We start from the raw sequence: 20,498 nt of genomic DNA, 5'->3' as shown, positions 1-20,498 counted from the left end.
CCCTGAGAGGAGTAGAAGAAGGAGAAAATAATATGTGAACAGCAATAAACCGAGACAGGTTAACACAATATTAAACACTGTTCATAGGAAAAGTAGGAAGAAGCCAAGGATAGAGCTCAAGCTGCCATACTTTCCCCAGCACAGTTGCTCCTAGGGCAGCGTAGCTGGGAAACTTTAAGTTTTTATTTCTGTTCCTGACTGGCCTGACCATAAGCCATTTCAAAGAGGAACGTTTTAAGCCTGGTCTTAAATGAAGAGACTGTGTCGGCCTCCTTAACATGGACAAGAGCTGATTCCATAACACAGGAGCTTGGGAGCTTAACGCTCAACCTCCTACTCTGCTTTTAGAGACTCTTGGGACCACCAGAAGGCCAGCGTTTTGTAAGTCAGGAGCAGAATTTAAAATTTGATTCTAAACTCGACAGGAGCCAGTGAAGAGACTTGAGCACTGGTGTAATGTGCTCTCTTCTTTTAGTTCCTGTTAGTAATCTTACTGTTGCAATTTGAACCAGTCAAAATTTAATTTACAATTCAATATTTATTGTCATTGTTATAAGAATTTAGTTTAGAGAATCAAACACTGCACAGTAATGATGTAAAATGCAATAAAAGGTGCAAGACCTCATCCAGCCAACCCCCGCAAATAGGCACTGTGCAAACATTAACATAATCTTAACACTAAGTGTAAGTACATAATATACACTGCATAATAAACAGTAACATTCCTAGCAACAGCATAAAGGGCATAACAAGGACATGGAGTCAGACATGTGGAGTTTTACCTGACGTACTGAGCAGTCCAGGTGGAGGATGTGGTTATTGTTCATGGGAGGGGGACAGAGGGGGGCACTGTTCAGGCTGCTGGTGGTCAGTCTGGTCGTTCTGACCTGTGTGGACCTGTACCTTCTACGTGAGGGCAACAGGTGGAACAGGTGATAATCAAAATGGTAAATGGCCACATTTATGTGGCGTTTTTCTACCTTCAAGGGGTTCAAAGATCTTCACATCAAGGAATCACTCATCCATTTATAGACATATTCATACAAGGTACACAACAACATTTCACCTGAGGGAGCTGGAATTACACCGCCAACCTGTGGGTCAGTGAATCTGAGGGATGTTTTTTATATCAGGCGCGGGATTAGATCTATCCACCTTAGAGCTACTATCACCCACTTGTAATGAGGGATGTTGGGACACTAGGACAGTGGGTGATGTATAATATTGATCTCTGGGAGAGAAGTCCCAAGGATTTTCCTCGCTGTTTTTAACAGTCTTGTTTGTGTCTGCATGTGGGACACACTAAGGGCTGAAGGCTGGAATGGGATGGGGCAAATACATGTATATGGTGATAGCATTTGAACCTCAAGGCATGTCAAGCAAGATGTGGGTAGATTCGATCTGTGTCGATCAACATGGGAGTTTCCGGCTTAACCAGCATGATGACTCATGACTCAGCCCCACTGTTCAGCCCAGAACAACTTCTGCATTGTGCAAAACAAATATCCTAATGAAACAACCAGCCATGCCAAGTTGTATTTCAGTATTTCTTTATTTCAATGTTCAAATAGAAAAATGGACAATCAAATTGTTTTGTTGTAAAAAACTTGATCATGAATGAAAATAAGTGTCTTTTAAGTATTCATTTTTTTCTTGCAGCACTTCAGAAACCTGGCTCAGAGGCGGCGGTCGGCTCCATCTCTTGTCTTCGGGAAGACTTTGGGAATGTCCTGGTCCCCAATAAGGTTTGTCCATTGTGTTCCAAGCGAGACTTGTAATCGACAGTGTCAGGAGTGTTGAAGGAGCAGCGTGATGTGATGCACGTTGCAGTAAAGACTATCATACATTACTTATCAACGTAACACTAACATGAGCCTGTTTGAGGACATCCTTGACCTTTGGCCTCGGGTGAAAACCCATCACGAGCGTAAATGTATTATGACTCTAGAATCCTTTCATTGCCTTTTGGTGTAAACACTTCTCAGAAAAAGCTCATCTTCAATTTCGTCCGTTTGACAGAACTCATAGTGTTCTGTCCTGTAGTTAATTGAAATGACCAATGTCGTTTTAAGTCATGGATGGTTTCTGGGGTTGCAACTAATAATAGTTTTAGTTGACAACAGGTCAGTGATTTGATTTTGATTAGTTGTCAAGTCAAATTATTATTTCATATTCATATAAAGTAATACTCCTCCTCACCTTCAAAGCTCTTCACCACCTTGCCCCCCCCTACCTGTCTGACCTCCTCATCCCCCACCGCCCCTCCCGAGCTCTCCGATCCTCCTCCTCTCTCACCCTGACTGCACCAACATACCGACTCAAAACTTTTGGCGACAGAGCATTCTCCCGAACAGCACCCCGACTCTGGAACTCCCTCCCCCAACCTGTCCGCCACTCTCCCTCACTCACATTCAAATCCCGCCTAAAAACATACCTCTTCACCCAAGTCTATGACCTCCCCTACCCCTAGCCTCCTCTACCCCACTGTCTACACTTCTACCCCCTGTTACATCCCCATCTTTTTCTCTCTACTTCTTCTGTCTTGTTCATTTTATCTGTATATTAATGTGTATTGTACGTGTTGTCCCCCCCTGTCTGTAAATACCCCCCCTTTTTTATATATGTTCAGCGTCTTTGGGTCACTGAAAAGCGCTATATAAATAAAAGTTATTATTATTATTATTATTATAATAATATAATATGATCATATAATGCTTATTGTACATTGAGATTTTTTTTATTTATTTATTTTATTTTATTTAATTAATGTATGCTAACTAAAGACTCCAAGATAGAAAAAATATATATCTATGCAATAATGATGTTATTTGAACCATTTTGTTGTATTCATGCAGCTGTCTTTTGCGGCATCTTTTGGCATGGGCAACATAACGATTAACAATGATTAAAATAGTGAACAATTATATTAGTAGTTGATAAGACACAAATCGTTGCGGCCCTTTCCTGTGTTCCCATCTCATTGATTGACTCTAAGTTGTATCCAGAGTGATTTGTGCAAGTTTGAATAATATTTTTTGCTCCAAAAATTCCCTGTCGTCAAAACTGCTTCCGTCAGAACATTTTCTGGGGTCGAGGCCCAAATACAGAACTTTGGATGTAGTAAAACAAACACTGTGGCGGAGTGTATCTGAACTTTTGCCAATGCGTGACAAAAGAACCACAAAAGTTATACAAGGGCACTTTAGCCACCAAAGTAGGACTAACTACCACTACACAGTATATTCTCACTGTAAGTCTCAGGTAACTTAAAATGCTGATGTTAATTCTTATGTATTATAAAGTTTCAAACACTGATAGTCTCCACTTTGGCACTGTTTAGTTAAGCAGGCATTTGTGCACAAACTAAACAACGTCAAGATAAGTCGACAACCTGAATCCTCACCATAGTTCTAGGCTTGACTATAAAGTCTCTGCTTCACACACACAAGAGGTGTTTTCATATGTTGGAAAGACCACACAAAAAGTAAAAGAGCGCATCAGTGAGCACAAAAGCGCCTCAGAACAAGGACTCGAGTCACTAACGTCCCTCGCCCTTCTTTCTGTGTGATTGAGCAGCTCTTCATCCAGGTGTGGAGGTTCTAAAGAGACGTGAAGCATATGGATCTTCACATGACTTTAAGCCCAAGACGCGTTATAAGTACAAGAATATAAAGTATATGTAGGCTATGGACTCTGAATTCTGAAATTATTAAAAAATGTAGCTTGTGTTATTTAATTCTTAATGACGTGAGGCTCATCTATCACTGGACATTCGACATTAAATATAGCTCACTTAAGATACAAAGGACTGAATTTGAAATGATGATTATCAAAATGAGGTATGAATCACTTTCAATTGTGTAACTTGTATATGGATTGGCTTGAATTGAAATTAATTAATTGAGCCCTTTCTATAAGTGGTAGAACTATGGCAGAAACATCTGCAGTCACATAACATGGGAACATTAGGAAGAAAGTGCAGCTCTTTATGCATCAGATATCATGCACTATAGTCATAATCATAATATATATATATATATATATATATATATATATATATATATATATATATATATATATATATATATATATATATATATATATATATTCATATGACAAACATTCATACTAGTGCAATGGAAATCATTTCAAAAACACTGCACGGTCAAATTAAGAAGTAATACACATAAAAAACAAAAATAAAATAATAATAATAATAATAAAAATATAGCCGCAAGCGGCAATGATCGGCCTTCGCCACGCTGTCGCCACGCCGCAAGAGGAGGGGGCGCTAACGCGCCCCAATTGTCCTTTTATTACACCTACTGCTGAATCTGTGACGCTGTCACATCTTCTCCCCTTTGTTTTACCATCAAAAAGCAATTTTATTTTTGAATTCTTGGCAAAATGTGCGGCTTTGCCGCACAGAAACCGTGACTCTTTGAATAAAAATGTGGATACATTTTGATGGTCCACCCCTGAAGATGAGTCTCACCAAATTTCAGGTTAATAGGGCTAACGCCCTGGGAGGAGTTCGTGAAAGTCTAAAGTGTAAACATGTTCTGGCGATTTCCCCACTGGAATAACATGGGAGGTTTCTGTCATCGCTACGGCAAAACCATAACAATTATGACATGGGTCTCATAGACTTTTTTGATCGGGATGCCAAAATTGAATTTTGTATCAAATTTCGCAAAACTAAACATTTAACCTCCATATAAAATCTGTAGGGGGCGCTGTGGTGCCAAATTAATTTCACTTCAAGTAGGTTTAGGGCAAAGAGTTTAACAACTGATTCTAATTTGGACTTTATCTGCGCAAACGACAGCAGAAAAATGTGGGACATTTCTGAAATTCTAGCTAAAGTTTGCGGCTTCGCCGCACAGAGACCGTGACGGGTATCAATGAAATTTGAATAACTTTTGATGTCCCACTCCTCAGCACCATTTTCACCAAATTTCAGCTTTTTAGGGCCAACGCCCTGGGAGGAATTCGTTAAAGTACGACATTTGGAAAAACTCCTGAATCATGCTTAGCCATTTTTGAACCAATATGGCCGACATTTGGTTGGGTGGACGGCGTTGCCGTAATAATAATTTTTAGTTCTCTTGTCACCATCTACCTCTGCGCCAAATTTCATGATTCTACGATCAGATTTTTTTGGGGTCATATCCTATCTCTCAATGCATTTTTGGTACATTTGGGGGCGCTGACGCGCCAATTTTTTTAATTTTAGAAAAAGGAGATAGTCAGAATGTAGAGAGGCACAATTTTTAGAGGTGTGCACATTTTTGTGACTTTTCATCAATGTTCACTGGGTGAAAAATAGGGGGGTTGGTCCCGAGAAGAAGAAAGAAGAAAGAAGAAGAGGAATATTTTGATGCAAAAACTATGTTTCCCATTTTTCAAATATCATAAACTATACATTTTCAGAAAGCGCTCGCACTTTCCTACCTCATGGTGTGGGTCCCTGGTCACTGGCGGGTGCTTCGCGGTCGTCATCCCCATGTTAAGCACTTGTTTAGTGCGCACTTTTGCACGGGCTTTGCCCTTTTACAACGGTAATGTTCCATTTTCCTACTACTAACTAGTCTGCACGGGGCGTGCATGAGTGGAGGAGTGCGTTAGTGAGTGTTTGGAAGTGGGCGAGCGCTTCGCGGTCGATTTCGTGCACACTTTCGCAGCCGTGCTTTGCACGGCCTTTCTAATGAGCCTCTCGCCAGCTTGTGGCGCTCGGGCCTAAAAACGACAAAGAACAATGGCTCTTGCCATTTTATGGCTCGAGCCAATATATGTGTATAAAAAATAAGATTCTTTCTTTTATTGTAAAAAAGTTTTTGGTTTCATTTTCGTAAGTTTGAAAGTTTGTTTTGTTTCATAAAAAAAAGAAAAGCAAAAGATAGTCAATATAAAAGTGATTCCTCAGTAATTTGTTTGTAGAAAAAATTGCATTAATCATTTTAAGTGTGTCTATTGTGCTTTTAGTTGTACGGGACGTTTAAGTATGTTCCTGATTTCTTTATTGACATATTATGTATATTGTATGTAATTCTTATTGAAAATACATGTCTAATCAAATTCCAGTGGAATACTTCTGTCTGACTATTTTAAATGTTATTTCTAATTGTGAAATGACCTTCAGATCCTGGGGGCTTCATTTGTGTTTGACACAAAACTGTTTTAGTTACATTTAGAGTCCATTAGTACAATTCCATCTATTATTATTCATCTGCCATATTTTAATATAGTATAAATGTGTGATTCCACATTATAATTAAATGTGGTGACTAATTGTGTACACACAACATATACACATATAGTAACACTTTATTAGAGTTGTGGAACTCCAAGAATTTAATATACACAACCAAGAACATGACAACAGGCAAACATCCTGCAGCTCAGGACCACCTATGGAGGCCCCTGAGAGCCACTGAAAATGGAGCAAAGCTAAAAAAGATTTCAAACACAACTTGTAATGTTTTTATCAAAAGTGTTTTAAAAGATGATTTTCATGAATTGATAAATGCTTTTATTAAAGATATATACAGTAAATATATACATCTATATAATGAATTTAAATATATTAACAAATGTGTAAAACCCAAAACAAATACTTTTAGTTTTACAATTACAATGAGTTGTTAAAAGTTGATTAAATAAAACGATTGCTTAAAGGTTGAATGGACGATTTTTTTGGCCCAAATCTGAGTCTTATTTCCTCGTGGCGTGGACTGACGATTAGTCCTGCCACGTATCAATCATAAAACGCACCTGCCGCTCACCTGCAGCCGCGTGCGGCTCGTCCCCCGAGAGCAGCACGTTTCTGCGTGTCTAAGCGCATGGATCTATCATAATATAGTTCCCTCAGTGTACGGGACAAAATGAAGACGGAGAAAGACAGTTCGAACTGGCTCAGAAGAAGACGGAAATCTACGGGAGACGAGAGATGTGATGTGATCCATCGCGCTAATAAGCAAACGCACGTGTGTCAGTCCACACGGGGGAGTGGCATGCGCACTTCCCCGTGCATTCTCAAATCGCCCAAAAATCGTCCATTGCGCCTTTAATGCATTTAAGGAAGGAGTTAGGAAAGAACCCTTCGTGCTTCCTTTCATATCCTTTAGCACAGGAACTTCAGGAGCGTCCTAACCAGGAGCCGTGAGGCGTCCACTGGAACACAACCCATCTCTGCAACATGAAGTCAATGTTTTACTACCTCAGACTTTATACAATACAATGATCTGCATAAACCAAACTTTATAAAAGTATGAATATACAAGCTTTTAGGCTCATTTTATTTGTACGTCACATTGCAGTATTTGTTTATGTGTAAAGAAACTGAAGCTAAAGCTGCATATAGTCCTGGTTGTGCTGCTGATGCAGCTGCTGGACAGGATTTAGTGGAATATTTGCTCAGGCTGTGCTGCTGATGTGTGTTTAGAGTAGAATATTTATTCTGACCTGTTTTGTGCATGTTCTTATGCTGTTGTGGCGGTGTAAGCTCTTCAGAGTCAAAGATGATACTCTGTGGGGTTTATTGCAGGTTTTTTATTCAGCAGCAGCAGTTTCATGTACAAATGTGTTGTTTCTGTAAAACTGTCATGTGGAAATTTCCTTTGAAATGAGTAATGAGGAGAGCTTATTATAGTCCATTGTGGCTGTGGAGACACGTGACTTTCCTCCTTGTTCCTGCTGCTGGTTAGAACGCTAAGATTCTTCAAACGCAGCTTGAACTGTCCTCGACTCTTATGGTTAACACACTGAGGTAGCTCCAAAGATAAAGGAATAAAGGGCTCGGAGCAGGAGCTCCTCATCTTTTCAGATCGAGCCACAGAGCGACAATCTGCTCCATACTGGAGAGGACGCTCGCACTTCCACCGAAACCCCTTCAAGACAGAGAGACACTGACTGTGTTTGGTGAGACACAAACAGAAACAATCCAAAAAGAGAGAGAAGAGGAATTAAGTGAGGGAAGATGCAAACTCTTTCTACTCTGCACATGAGGAGTATTTTACCATCACAAATCCACAGGCTCAAACATAAAACACATTCTCACTAATTCAATTCAACAGTTGCCTCTGAGGGCGAATGGTCTCCTCATGTTTAGTCATTTTTAAATTATATTGCTCATATTATCAAATTATGTCAAGCAATTTGAGCTTAATATGTGATGTAAATAAATATAGACCTATGTGCATATTGTTATTTTTTTGAAACAGGCCTCTGGTAAATTGTCTTTTAAAAACACTTTTATTGAAAGCATTTGTTAAATTCTGTCAGTCTTTTGAATCATTCTTTAAAGCTTTAGTCTATTTAATGTGGCTCAAGGTTACAAGCCCAAGCTCAGCTCATTATCTGGTGTGAGATGGAATCATTCTGTATTTGCTCCTGTTTTCTCCTGTTTTTATACAATTTAACACATAAAATGCTTTTGTTCTTTCAGTCTTTCCTTGTGTGAAATCTCAAAACATCAATAAAAGCAAACTATGTTTTGAAAAAGAAATTATAGAATGATTATTCCATCAGCATGTTGATAAAGATACACTATAAGTTATGAATTCTGTACATTTCTCCACCGACAAATCTTGCTTGAAATTAAATGCAAAATCAAAAACCAACAGTCTTCACCTTAAGTACAAACATGTGACCAAACCCGCTCAGATGGGATTTGAAGTTGAATGTACAGATGTTTGTCAGGTTGTTCATCTGAATGTGTTGTAGGGAGGAGTCATGCTGGGTGACTGCAGACCAGAGCCCCTTTGTCCTGGGTCTAACGGGGGAGAACGGGCCCCTGGTGTTGGATCAGAAGCTTCAGGTTACACAAGGCTCCAAGACCAGGGAGCGACACCTTTTCCTCTTCAGTAATGTGCTTGTCTTCGCCAAACTCAAGTAAGAAACACACAAACACAAAACAATAGGTTTGAATCGGAACTCATGTCTCTGAGGGACATGTCTCTGAGGGACATGTCTCTGAGGGACCTGGGGACTTGAGCTTCAACTTGGGGACAGTAAGTTAGAGTTGGGGACTTTGTGTCAGATTTGAAGATACTAAGTTCAAAGTTGGGACCAGTGTTGGGAAAGTTCACTTTCTACATGAACTAGTTCAGTTCATAGTTCATAATTCAAAATTCAAAATGTGAACTAAGTTCACAGCTCCAAAAAATGAACTAGTTCAGTTTTTTTTTCAATATTATGCTGTAATGTTTCTAAATGATTTCCACAGCCCAAATACAACCACAGCAGCAATTATTGTATTAGTTTAATTCTGAAACTATGTGTCAGATTCATCTTCATCCAATTTTGAATCCTTCCCCAGGATTTACCTTCAAACTGAAGCGACAGACTTCCCCAGAGGCAGAGTTTGAACAGAAATGTTAGATTGTTCCCATCCTCACCGACCGCATCATAAAACCACGTAACTGGTCGTAGGACGACTCCTGCTGCTCTTTTGCAGTCGCTGCTTTTTGTTTTGATGCGCCTGCGCAGTGCGCAGTGCGCAGTGCGACACGCCAAATCTCTGTCTGTCGGCAATAGATCTGCAATAGTGCTATCGCCTCTACAACTTCAGAGCTCTCACACTGGCCAGACACAGGCTCTTTTTGGGCAACTTAACGGTGTTTTTCACCTGGAAGTCTCTAGAAATCTGACACTTGAACGAAATTAAAAAGAATGAACGTGTCGTTCACAGACACCAGAATGAACGTGTCGTTCACAGACACCAGAATGAACGTGTCGTTCACAGACACCAGAATGAACGTGTCGTTCACAGACACCAGAATGAACGTGTCGTTCACAGACACCAGAATGAACGTGTCGTTCACAGACACCAGAATGAACGTGTCGTTCACAGACACCAGAATGAACGTGTCGTTCACAGACACCAGAATGAACGTGTCGTTCACAGACACCAGAATGAACGTGTCGTTCACAGACACCAGAATGAACGTGCCGTTCACAGACACCAGAATGAACGTGCCGTTCACAGACACCAGAATGAACGTGTCGTTCACAGACACCAGAATGAACGTGTCGTTCACAGACACCAGAATGAACGTGTCGTTCACAGACACCAGAATGAACGTGTCGTTCACAGACACCAGAATGAACGTGTCGTTCACAGACACCAGAATGAACGTGTCGTTCACAGACACCAGAATGAACGTGTCGTTCACAGACACCAGAATGAACGTGTCGTTCACAGACACCAGAATGAACGCGTTCACAGTTTCGTTCGTCAGCAGTAATACAGTACGTTCAGTTCACGTTCACCAAAATTATGAATGCGTTCATGAACTTTCGTTCAGGTACAACACTGGTTGGGACAGTAAGTCAGAGGTGGGACGGTAAGTCAGAGCTGGGACGGTAAGTCAGAGGTGGGACGGTAAGAGCTGGGACAGTAAGTCAGTGTTGGGACAGTAAGTCAGAGCTGGGACGGTAAGTCAGAGGTGGGACGGTAAGAGCTGGGACAGTAAGTCAGTGTTGGGACAGTAAGTCAGAGCTGGGACGGTAAGTCAGAGCTGGGACGGTAAGTCAGAGCTGGGACGGTAAGTCAGAGCTGGGACGGTAAGTGAGAGGTGGGACGGTAAGTCAGAGCTGGGACAGTAAGTCAGTGTTGGGACGGTAAGTCAGAGCTGGGACGGTAAGTCAGAGGTGGGACGGTAAGTCAGAGTTGGGACAGTAAGTCAGAGCTGGGACGGTAAGTCAGAGCTGGGACGGTAAGTCAGAGTTGGGACGGTAAGTCAGAGGTGGGACGGTAAGTCAGAGCTGGGACGGTAAGTCAGAGGTGGGACGGTAAGTCATTGTTGGGACAGTAAGTCAGAGTTGGGACGGTAAGTCAGAGGTGGGACGGTAAGTCAGAGTTGGGAAAGTAAGTCAGAGTTGGGACAGTAAGTCAGAGGTGGGACGGTAAGTCAGAGCTGGGACGGTAAGTCAGAGTTGGGACGGTAAGTCAGAGCTGGGACAGTAAGTCAGAGTTGGGACAGTAAGTCAGAGTTGGGACAGTAAGTCAGAGGTGGGACGGTAAGTCAGAGCTGGGACGGTAAGTCAGAGCTGGGACAGTAAGTCAGAGTTGGGACAGTAAGTCAGAGCTGGGATAGTAAGTCAGAGTTGGGACAGTAAGTCAGAGTTGGGACAGTAAGTCAGAGCTGGGATAGTAAGTCAGAGTTGGGACGGTAAGTCAGAGCTGGGATAGTAAGTCAGAGTTGGGACAGTAAGTCAGAGTTGGAAACAATGGAAAGTTGGATTATGATTGAAACACAACAACATAATAGTAAATTATAATTACATATAAAACTTAACTGACATAAAGCCGTGTTCTCACATTCAAAACTTATTCCAAACTTACTTTACAGATCTATGTTCTGTTGCTGACTTCTTCTCACATCGTTCACTAAACACATCTTTAAATCAAATAAAGATAAACACAACTAGAATTTATGTTCATATTGTCCACACTTGACCTGGTTCTCTTTGGAAACAGAAAGAGGAAGACAATCCGAAAGCAGCTGAGTGACGGCTGAGGGGACATCAGGGGAATCCCCAGTCGTCTTACACGGGACATTTTACACATTTGAGTATGGGAAGCTGCAGGGACAGTATGGGACGCTGCAGGGACAGTATGGGAAGCTGCAGGGACAGTATGGGAAGCTGCAGGGACAGTATGGGAACCTGGAGGGACAGTATGGGAAGCTGCAGGGACAGTATGGGAACCTGGAGGGACAGTATGGGAAGCTGCAGGGACAGTATGGGAACCTGGAGGGACAGTATGGGAAGCTGCAGGGACAGTATGGGAACCTGGAGGGACAGTATGGGAAGCTGCAGGGACAGTATGGGACGCTGCAGGGACAGTATGGGAACCTGGAGGGACAGTATGGGAAGCTGCAGGGACAGTATGGGACGCTGCAGGGACAGTATGGGAACCTGGAGGGACAGTATGGGAAGCTGCAGGGACAGTATGGGACGCTGCAGGGACAGTATGGGAAGCTGCAGGGACAGTATGGGACGCTGCAGGGACAGTATGGGACGCTGCTGGGACAGTATGGGACGCTGCAGGGACAGTATGGGACGCTGCAGGAACAGTATGGGACGCTGCAGGGACAGTATGGGAAGTGCAGGGACAGTATGGGACGCTGCAGGGACAGTATGGGACGCTGCAGGGACAGTATGGGAAGTGCAGGGACAGTATGGGAAGTGCAGGGACAGTATGAGATGCTGCAGGGACAGTATGGGACGCTGCAGGGACAGTATGGGAAGTGCAGGGACAGTATGGGACGCTGCAGGGACAGTATGGGAAGTGCAGGGACAGTATGGGAAGTGCAGGGACAGTATGAGACGCTGCAGGGACAGTATGGGACGCTGCAGGGACAGTATGGGAAGTGCAGGGACAGTATGGGAAGTGCAGGGACAGTATGGGACGCTGCAGGGACAGTATGGGACGCTGCAGGGACAGTATGGGACGCTGCAGGGACAGCATGGGCTACAATCTGGTGCAGAACATCTTTGTTTTTTATGAGATGAATGTCTCTGTACATTGTCCCTTCAAATAAAGACTAAATAAACTCCTCAGGCCAGAAAAAAACTTGACAGTAAAAGTATAAGAATAACACAACATTCAGATGGCTACTTAACTGCTTTAACCTGTATGACCAGGAGAATATTACTTTTGAATAAAAAAAAGAAACATTTTTCCACTGTTCATCCCAAAATGCAGCGCTTTTAAAATCATCTCATCTTTTCTCAGGTCGACAGCAAGTTACCGTCTGAAACACCGAGTGAACCTGGAGGAGGCCTGGGTGCTGGGCCTCCATCCCGACCTGGAGGACGAGGCCCCCTCAGACCTGGACTCAGACCTGGACTCAGACCTGGACTTGGGTCTGAGCCTGGTCCTGGCCTGGGAACTGGGCGTCTGCCTGCTGACCTTCTGGTGAGTGTGTGAGTGTGGGAGCCAATCAGAGACATCCAAACCCTCTGATTCAAGATGATTGACATTAGGACCAGTTACATTCTTTCTGTATGTGAGCAGCTTTATGAAATCAAACTTTCAGAAGTAAAGTTATCGTTAATGTGACAGACAGTAAATAAAAAAAGTATAGATTTTTTACCAATTCTTCTTCTTTTGTCACGGTTGTTTTGTTTTTATGATTGTATTGTCACCTAAATAAGTCTAACATCTTCTTTGTCCACACAAATGAAATTTACTTCGACTATTCGTCTCCTGATGTGGTCAAAATGTGGTGCATTGTTAAAACACAAATGGCCAGTTACTGTCAATTAAAAGGACTCAAGATTATTGAGTATTATTGACAAAATAACAAGGAAATAGAGCACTAAACACGCCGCACTACACGCTTCTGCGCGCCACACTACACCCTTCTGCGCGCCGCACTACACCCTTCTGCGCGCCGCACTAAACCCTTCTGCGCACCGCACTAAACACGCCGCACTAAACCCTTCTGCACGCCGCACTAAACCCTTCTGCACGCCGCACTAAACCCTTCTGCACGCCGCACTAAACCCTTCTGCACGCCGCACTAAACCCTTCTGCACGCCGCACTAAACACTTCTGTCACTATCTCTGATCAGGATCACATGGTTAACTTGTGCCTCATTTATAATGACACAGTTTGGTACATGTCATGTGATGTGATGTCATGTGATGTGATGTCATGTGATGTCATGTGATGTGTGTCCAAAAAACAGAAGTCCAAGAAACGAAAGTCTCTTACAAAAGAAAGGGAGAAGCTTTTATCAAGAATTTGTCAAAAAAAGTTAAATTTTTGAGAACAGGCTTTTTTTTCTCTTTTTTTTTTACGGCAAATTGGGCGGGTTGTCAGAGGTGGCCACAGTGGGGGAGGGGGGTGGAGTAGAAAGTGTTGAGTTACTCAGCCAGTTTCCAGTCGTCTGCAGCGTGGGGGGCTCTTGGCTTGTAGTTTGTGAGAAGCCGGAGCCCACTCCACGCAGAGGCGGCTTGTTGTTTGAAGCTCTAGACACTTCCCTGCTGAACCCGTACTTTGCCTCTTTGTAGCGTTCTTCATCGCCGGCCCTGTGCGCTGCCTCCTCCTTCTGCCTTAACTGCCTCAGTTTGGGTGTGAACCAGGGTTTGTCATTGTTGAAAGTGACTTTAGTGTATGATGATATAATGCTGTCCTCACAGAATAGAATGTATGATCTGTGACCATCTGTGGCAGCTCTGAAAACCTCCCAGTCTGTGATGTATAAACACACGGAGCTCGGGCCACTGCGCAGAAGGCGTCGCAGACTGTTGTGTAGCAGTGATCCAGCGTGTTCCGCTCGCTGGTCAGGACTTGAATAAACTGTCTCGTGGCTGAGATTGAGTCCGGGAAGGTCCACCTCACACACCTCATGGTTGGCGAGCGCACTGTGCCTCCTGCGCGTTCATAATGAATGAGGCGAATGGTTTGCAGTTAATGAAAATATATTCCTTTTGCAGGAGAGCGGTGACTGGAGATCACAGTCACATCCAAAGACCAGGAGTTGTTCACGTAAAAACAGATTCCTCCACCTCCTGTTTTTCCCCCGGAGAGAACTTTTAATCACACCAATAAAATATGCTGACAAAGATGCAGATTAAACATAAGCTGTATGAAAATATAATATGCCAATGATGTGCTGATTGAAAATTTTAATGATTTTGGTGGAAATTAAAGGTCGACAAGTGTTAGATCTTCAACATGAAACAAAAGCTGGCACAAAGTTACAAGTCTCTTTCCTCTTTGTCAGTATAAATAAACAAAAGTTAAATTATTTTTTCCATAATAACTTAAGAAGGTGGTGCTGTTAATCAACTTGTCATAAGATTAATGTGACAAGTTTGTGAAGCCGATCACAAACAAATCATAGGTTTCAACATATTTCTTTAAAAAACAGTCACTCTCTCATGGAGCTATTCATGGGTTTCAGCTTCCTGTTTTGTGCAACATTTAGAAGACTTTTTCCCATTCAAAACATATGTATGGTTAAATTATTAATCCCTATGGCAACGGCCCTCATCGTTCTGAAACTGGAGATATGAGCTGCTCGAATAAATGACTTGAACTGAATTGAGTGTATGCTGTATTTCACACTCACCACATTAATTCATTATTTCTCAATCTCACAAAAATGTAAAACACAAAAACAAAACATGTTAAAATTAAAGCTGAACCGTTTCTTTTGTCTTAATATGTGTCACTGTGTTGCCTTAATGTTCCACAGCATGACAGTTTTATTCAAATACAGGTGTTTTTACTTTGCACAAATACCCAAAAAACTGCATTCTCACTTGTAGCTTGACTTGCTGTAATACTGCCGAACATTCTGGACAAACAAATGATATCTCCATGAAGAAAAGTGATAATGCAACGACAAATTATTAACAATTTGGACTAAATCAAATGCCGAAAAGGAGTCGATCGCAATGAGCTACCCTGATTGACGCGTACAGTAGGAGCACTTAAACCTCTCACTTTCCACCGACAACGCACACGCTGAAACCAGGAAGTGGTTTGGGGCACGCCGTGATGTCAGTTCCTGTCCCCATGACTGAGTGACACTTTCCTACAAGTGTAAATGTCACTGTGTCGGTGGACCACACGCACTTGAAGCAGGGCAAGGGTCTTTACTGCTCTGGGATTATAACTTGGACCATGCTCTTGTTGCAGCTCGCCTGATCAAAAAGAACACTGGTTGGACGCTCTACACAGGTAACAAGAATACCTTTACTTTTGTCCATTTTGAATTGTGTATTTACATGATTAATATTAGGATTTTCCCTGTAAAAAAACGATTCGTTGTTCTAGATTATGACATTCTAACATTTAAGGTCCTTGTTCTTGTTAGGCTGTATTGTGGGATAAGTACTCACTTTAGTACAGATAGAAGAAGTAAAAGTAGCACGTGAATTATCTGAAGCGACAGTTTTGAAGTAACTGTTTGAGTCAAAAGTGAAAGTATTTCACACAGATTTGGAGAAATATTAACGTGTTAAAAGTGGTGGTTTTGATTAAGACTTTTTATACACTTGTATGTATCTTTCTTTGCTCAAACTCAAACCTTTAGCACAATGTCGCCATGAACGTATTAAAAATAACTCTTCGAACTAAAAGAAAATATGTCATTAAAGTAGAAAGTACAAATACTCGCTCTCAAGTGTAGTGAAGTAAAAGCGTCCTCAGTAAAAAAAAACAACGCTGGGCAGCAAATATAGTAGTACCCAGTAGTGCTGAACACATATCTAAATTTTGTTTGTAGTTTAGCTAAAGTACATAGTAGTAGTAGTAGTAGTAGTAGTAATAAGTTGTGAGTTTTGGTTCTCTCTTGATTACTCTGGGCTGTGATCTTTAAAAAGTAGTTTTGATCAGTAGCAGTAGCAGCAGGAGTCGTAGTATTATTACATCTCTGTCGTTTTTCCCCCTCCAGCAATAAATTCTCTGTTGACCATCTTATGACATCCTTGTGACATCCTAATATTTGAATTTGAGATCGTGTGGGTGCATTTACATCAACAGTAAATCAGCAGTAACGTGGTGGCGTTGAGTGGGCCTGAAAGGGCAGGCGCCGTATGACTCCATCTGGTGAATTCCCCGCTGTTTGTTCTTGAGGTTTTCATCACGTGGGCTGCAGGGGACAGGTTCCAGAGGCGGGACAGGGTGACAGGTTCCAGAGGCGGGACAGGGGCTCGGAAAGTACAGGGGAACAAAGCACAGACGCTGGCCAGTTTGTTTAGACTCATTTACATACTGGGATTAGACACAAGGTAAAAGGATCTATTATGTGTCTGATTTATTTCAAATTGAATGTACATTTTCTCTTTTTCCTCATGCCTGCTTTGTCTCCCTTCTGGAGCTTAGTACATCTAAATCATAATAAGAATTTGTATTTGAGTTTATATGTATTTATTTTCTTAATAAATACAGAAATATAGCATGACCACTGCGATATATAACTTTAAAGGAGACATATTTGGCTTTTTTCAGGTACTCATGATTAAACTACAACATAAGGAGATTGCCATTTTACATTTTGTTCATGTAGTTAATTTTAAAAGGCAATATTAATCAAAGACGACTTATTAATATAAACATGTCCATTGACTTCCTGTTCAAACTGCAGAACTGATAAGCCTAATCTTAAAAAATATCTTTATTTTGGCATTTTACTGAACAGCGGATCGTCACTTTTGAAAAGTGGCTACACAATATTTTGGAACACAACGTGTAGAACCCACACTTTTTCAATTAAGTACTGGGATATGGGCGGGGATAGGGGGGAGGTGAAAACAGGAATTTTCAGAGCACTCAAGCCTCAAAAGTAAGACAATACAGGATTATTTAAAAAGATCAAAACACAACTTTGAGGACACAAATGATGAGGAAAAAACCGGGTTCAAAGCTAATTCATTTTGTATATCTGTTCCTTTTAAAGCCATACCGTGGAACATTTATGAGGCTCCTAAACCAGCCTTGGAACTGAAGAATTGCCTCGTCAAGTGTGTCTGGCTGTAATTGTGATCGTATGATTGTACTTTGTGTTTATTAACTGAAGGCACAACGAATTTCCCCACGGGGACGATCAAATATATTATAATATCTCTATATATTGTATAATGACATCTCGATACTGGAAGGTTAAAGTGTTCTTTCCATGACAGGAACATCTGTGAGTCTAAAGCTGGAGCTGGTGGAGAGTGCGCTCCTTCAGACGGCCTCATGAAGGTGTTGACAGGAAACATCGCAGTAAGAGTCCAACACAACACAACACAACACAATCTGTACCAAACTAACAACCAAACATCCACACACTGAACACACACTGACCACACACTGACCACACACTGACCACACACTGAACACACACTGACCACACACTGAACACACACTGACCACACACTGGCCACACACTGACCACACACTGAACACACACTGACCACACACTGAACACACACTGAACACACACTGACCACACACTGACCACACACTGAACACACACTGACCACACACTGACCACACACTGACCACACACTGAACACACACTGACCACACACTGAACACACACTGACCACACACTGACCACACACTGACCACACACTGAACACACACTGACCACACACTGACCACACACTGACCACACACTGACCACACACTGAACACACACTGACCACACACTGACCACACACTGACCACACACTGAACACACACTGACCACACACTGACCACACACTGACCACACACTGACCACACACTGAACATACACTGACCACACACTGAACACACACTGAACACACACTGACCACACACTGACCACACACTGACCACACACTGAACACACACTGACCACACACTGACCACACACTGAACACACACTGACCACACACTGACCACACACTGACCACACACTGACCACGCACTGAACACACACTGACCACACACTGACCACGCACTGAACACACACTGACCACACACTGACCACACACTGACCACACACTGAACACACACTGACCACACACTGACCACACACTGACCACACACTGACCACGCACTGAACACACACTGACCACACACTGACCACGCACTGAACACACACTGACCACACACTGACCACACACTGACCACACACTGAACACACACTGACCACACACTGACCACACACTGACCACACACTGACCACGCACTGAACACACACTGACCACACACTGACCACGCACTGAACACACACTGACCACACACTGACCACACACTGACCACACACTGAACACACACTGAACACACACTGACCACACACTGACCACACACTGACCACACACTGAACACACAACGACTCAAACTATTCATCACGTAACTCTAAAGTCTAAAATGTAATCCCTATAAATACACAAAATACCATCCAAAATACAAGAACAATGTATGCAATTCATATTTTACATTTATTAAAGGGTGAGCTGTGGGCCTTGTTTACATTATGGTTGCTAGGTCAGTGGAGTTAGCTTTACATCACATGATCTGCTGCCCATGTCCAACCAGGAAGTAAAATTCTCCAAAATTGTCAAACTTGGGAAAACGAAAACTAAATCAATCAAAATTTGAAATATACAAACTATATTTTAGTGAAATGATTAGTCCAGCTGAGCATATACATTGATTACATTTTTGTTGGACACATTGGTTGGTCGAGTGGCACTTTGTGAAGAAATGTTGGCCCTTGTTTACAGTGCGGTTGCTACTGGTAACGGTTCTAGAATTACCTCATCTGCTGCTCATGTCCAACCAGAAAGAACAATTACAAACTTCATTATGTGAACTAGACGTTAAAGTGAAATGAGTCATCTAACCCTGTCGTATGGGCTTTAATCATACAATTAACCAGGATTTACTCAGAGAAACTGATACTTTAAAGTCATCTTATTCAAGTTACAAGTACTAAGTCTTTTGCATCCGGGATTTGAAGGATCAACTTAATCACTCCCCCCCCCCCGTGTCTCGCTGCAGGTGAAATCTCTAAGTGGAGGGGGCATGGAGCATCTCATCGAGCTGCCAATAAACGTGAGTGTACATTTGTTGTTGTTGTTGTTGTTGTTGTTTTATGGCGGTGTACATTTGAACTCCTTATTTCACACATGTTAGTGCTGTTCAAGTGTTTAAGTGATGAAACGGAACCCTTTCCCCCTTTGTCTCTGTCTCTGTGGAGATTCGATGTCTTTGCCTTCAACGTTCTACAGAATGGCATTACACTTATCTACCTTCATGCACACATCACAAACTACAGGTCAGATCTGTGGAGCGGACCCTGCTCTCAATAAGTATGCATGTTTTTGATTGAGAAACAATATCATGTAATGGAGTAAATGCAAGATAGATATGTTCACTGACATACTGTAGACCCAGGCAAAACAACAACATCGCCATAGCAACCCTCTAACAGAAAAATGCCATTGCTATATATATGATACTTGATGATCCATTACTGTACGTATGTTCTTCTACTTGAGCTTATGCAATCCTTCCGAGTACTTGAGGTTGTTTTCTTTGGTTTCCAGGGCACAACAGGCATCACAAAGCCGTCGCCCGGCGTCACAGCAGAGGAGAAGCTGAACGGTGAGTGCTTTGTGCTGGGGCTGAGAGCGGGGCGGGTCATAGGCGAACGGAAGTGCTTTGAAAAGAGAGGGAACTGACTCCTCACACTTTCAACACAGGTTTCAAAGTAGAGTGAGCGGGAGCTAAAATGGTTGAAAGAATGTAAAAGACTTTATACGTTTAGAATATACACGGCAACGAGAAAACGTCAATGCTTTTTAATTTATTTCTCATTGAATTAAAGAGAAATGGCATAACAATATTCTCTTCATAATTGTGACCATGACCATTATAATTGCAAATGTGTTTGAAACAGAGGCTTTTGTCTGTGAAATGTACTTCTTTACCCGGGGCCACGGCATAAAGGGCCCATTATGGTCTGTACTGTTATAGTCTTTCTCTGTCATTATTAGTGTTTAGGTCAGTGTT

At 42.1% G+C, this 20,498-nt stretch overlaps 1 protein-coding gene across 1 annotated transcript in view; it reads left to right on the top strand.

The window, feature by feature from the left end:
* The window catches only part of tagapb (T cell activation RhoGTPase activating protein b), a 30,198-nt gene that overhangs the window by 681 nt on the left and 9,019 nt on the right, over positions 1–20,498 (top strand). Inside the window, exons 2-8 of the mRNA XM_072453830.1 lie at positions 1,660–1,745; positions 8,725–8,892; positions 12,743–12,925; positions 15,663–15,704; positions 17,651–17,735; positions 19,485–19,538; positions 20,033–20,090. Coding sequence (XP_072309931.1) covers positions 1,660–1,745; positions 8,725–8,892; positions 12,743–12,925; positions 15,663–15,704; positions 17,651–17,735; positions 19,485–19,538; positions 20,033–20,090 — 676 coding nt within the window. The remainder of the gene's footprint in view (positions 1–1,659; positions 1,746–8,724; positions 8,893–12,742; positions 12,926–15,662; positions 15,705–17,650; positions 17,736–19,484; positions 19,539–20,032; positions 20,091–20,498) is intronic.

Source organism: Eucyclogobius newberryi, unplaced genomic scaffold (assembly GCF_026437365.1).
Source record: "Eucyclogobius newberryi isolate DKJ021-1_F unplaced genomic scaffold, fEucNew1.0.hap1 SCAF_1, whole genome shotgun sequence".
NCBI lineage: Eukaryota > Metazoa > Chordata > Actinopteri > Gobiiformes > Gobiidae > Eucyclogobius > Eucyclogobius newberryi.
Note: the sequence above shows the minus strand (reverse complement) of the source record. Positions and strands in the feature narration are given on the sequence as shown.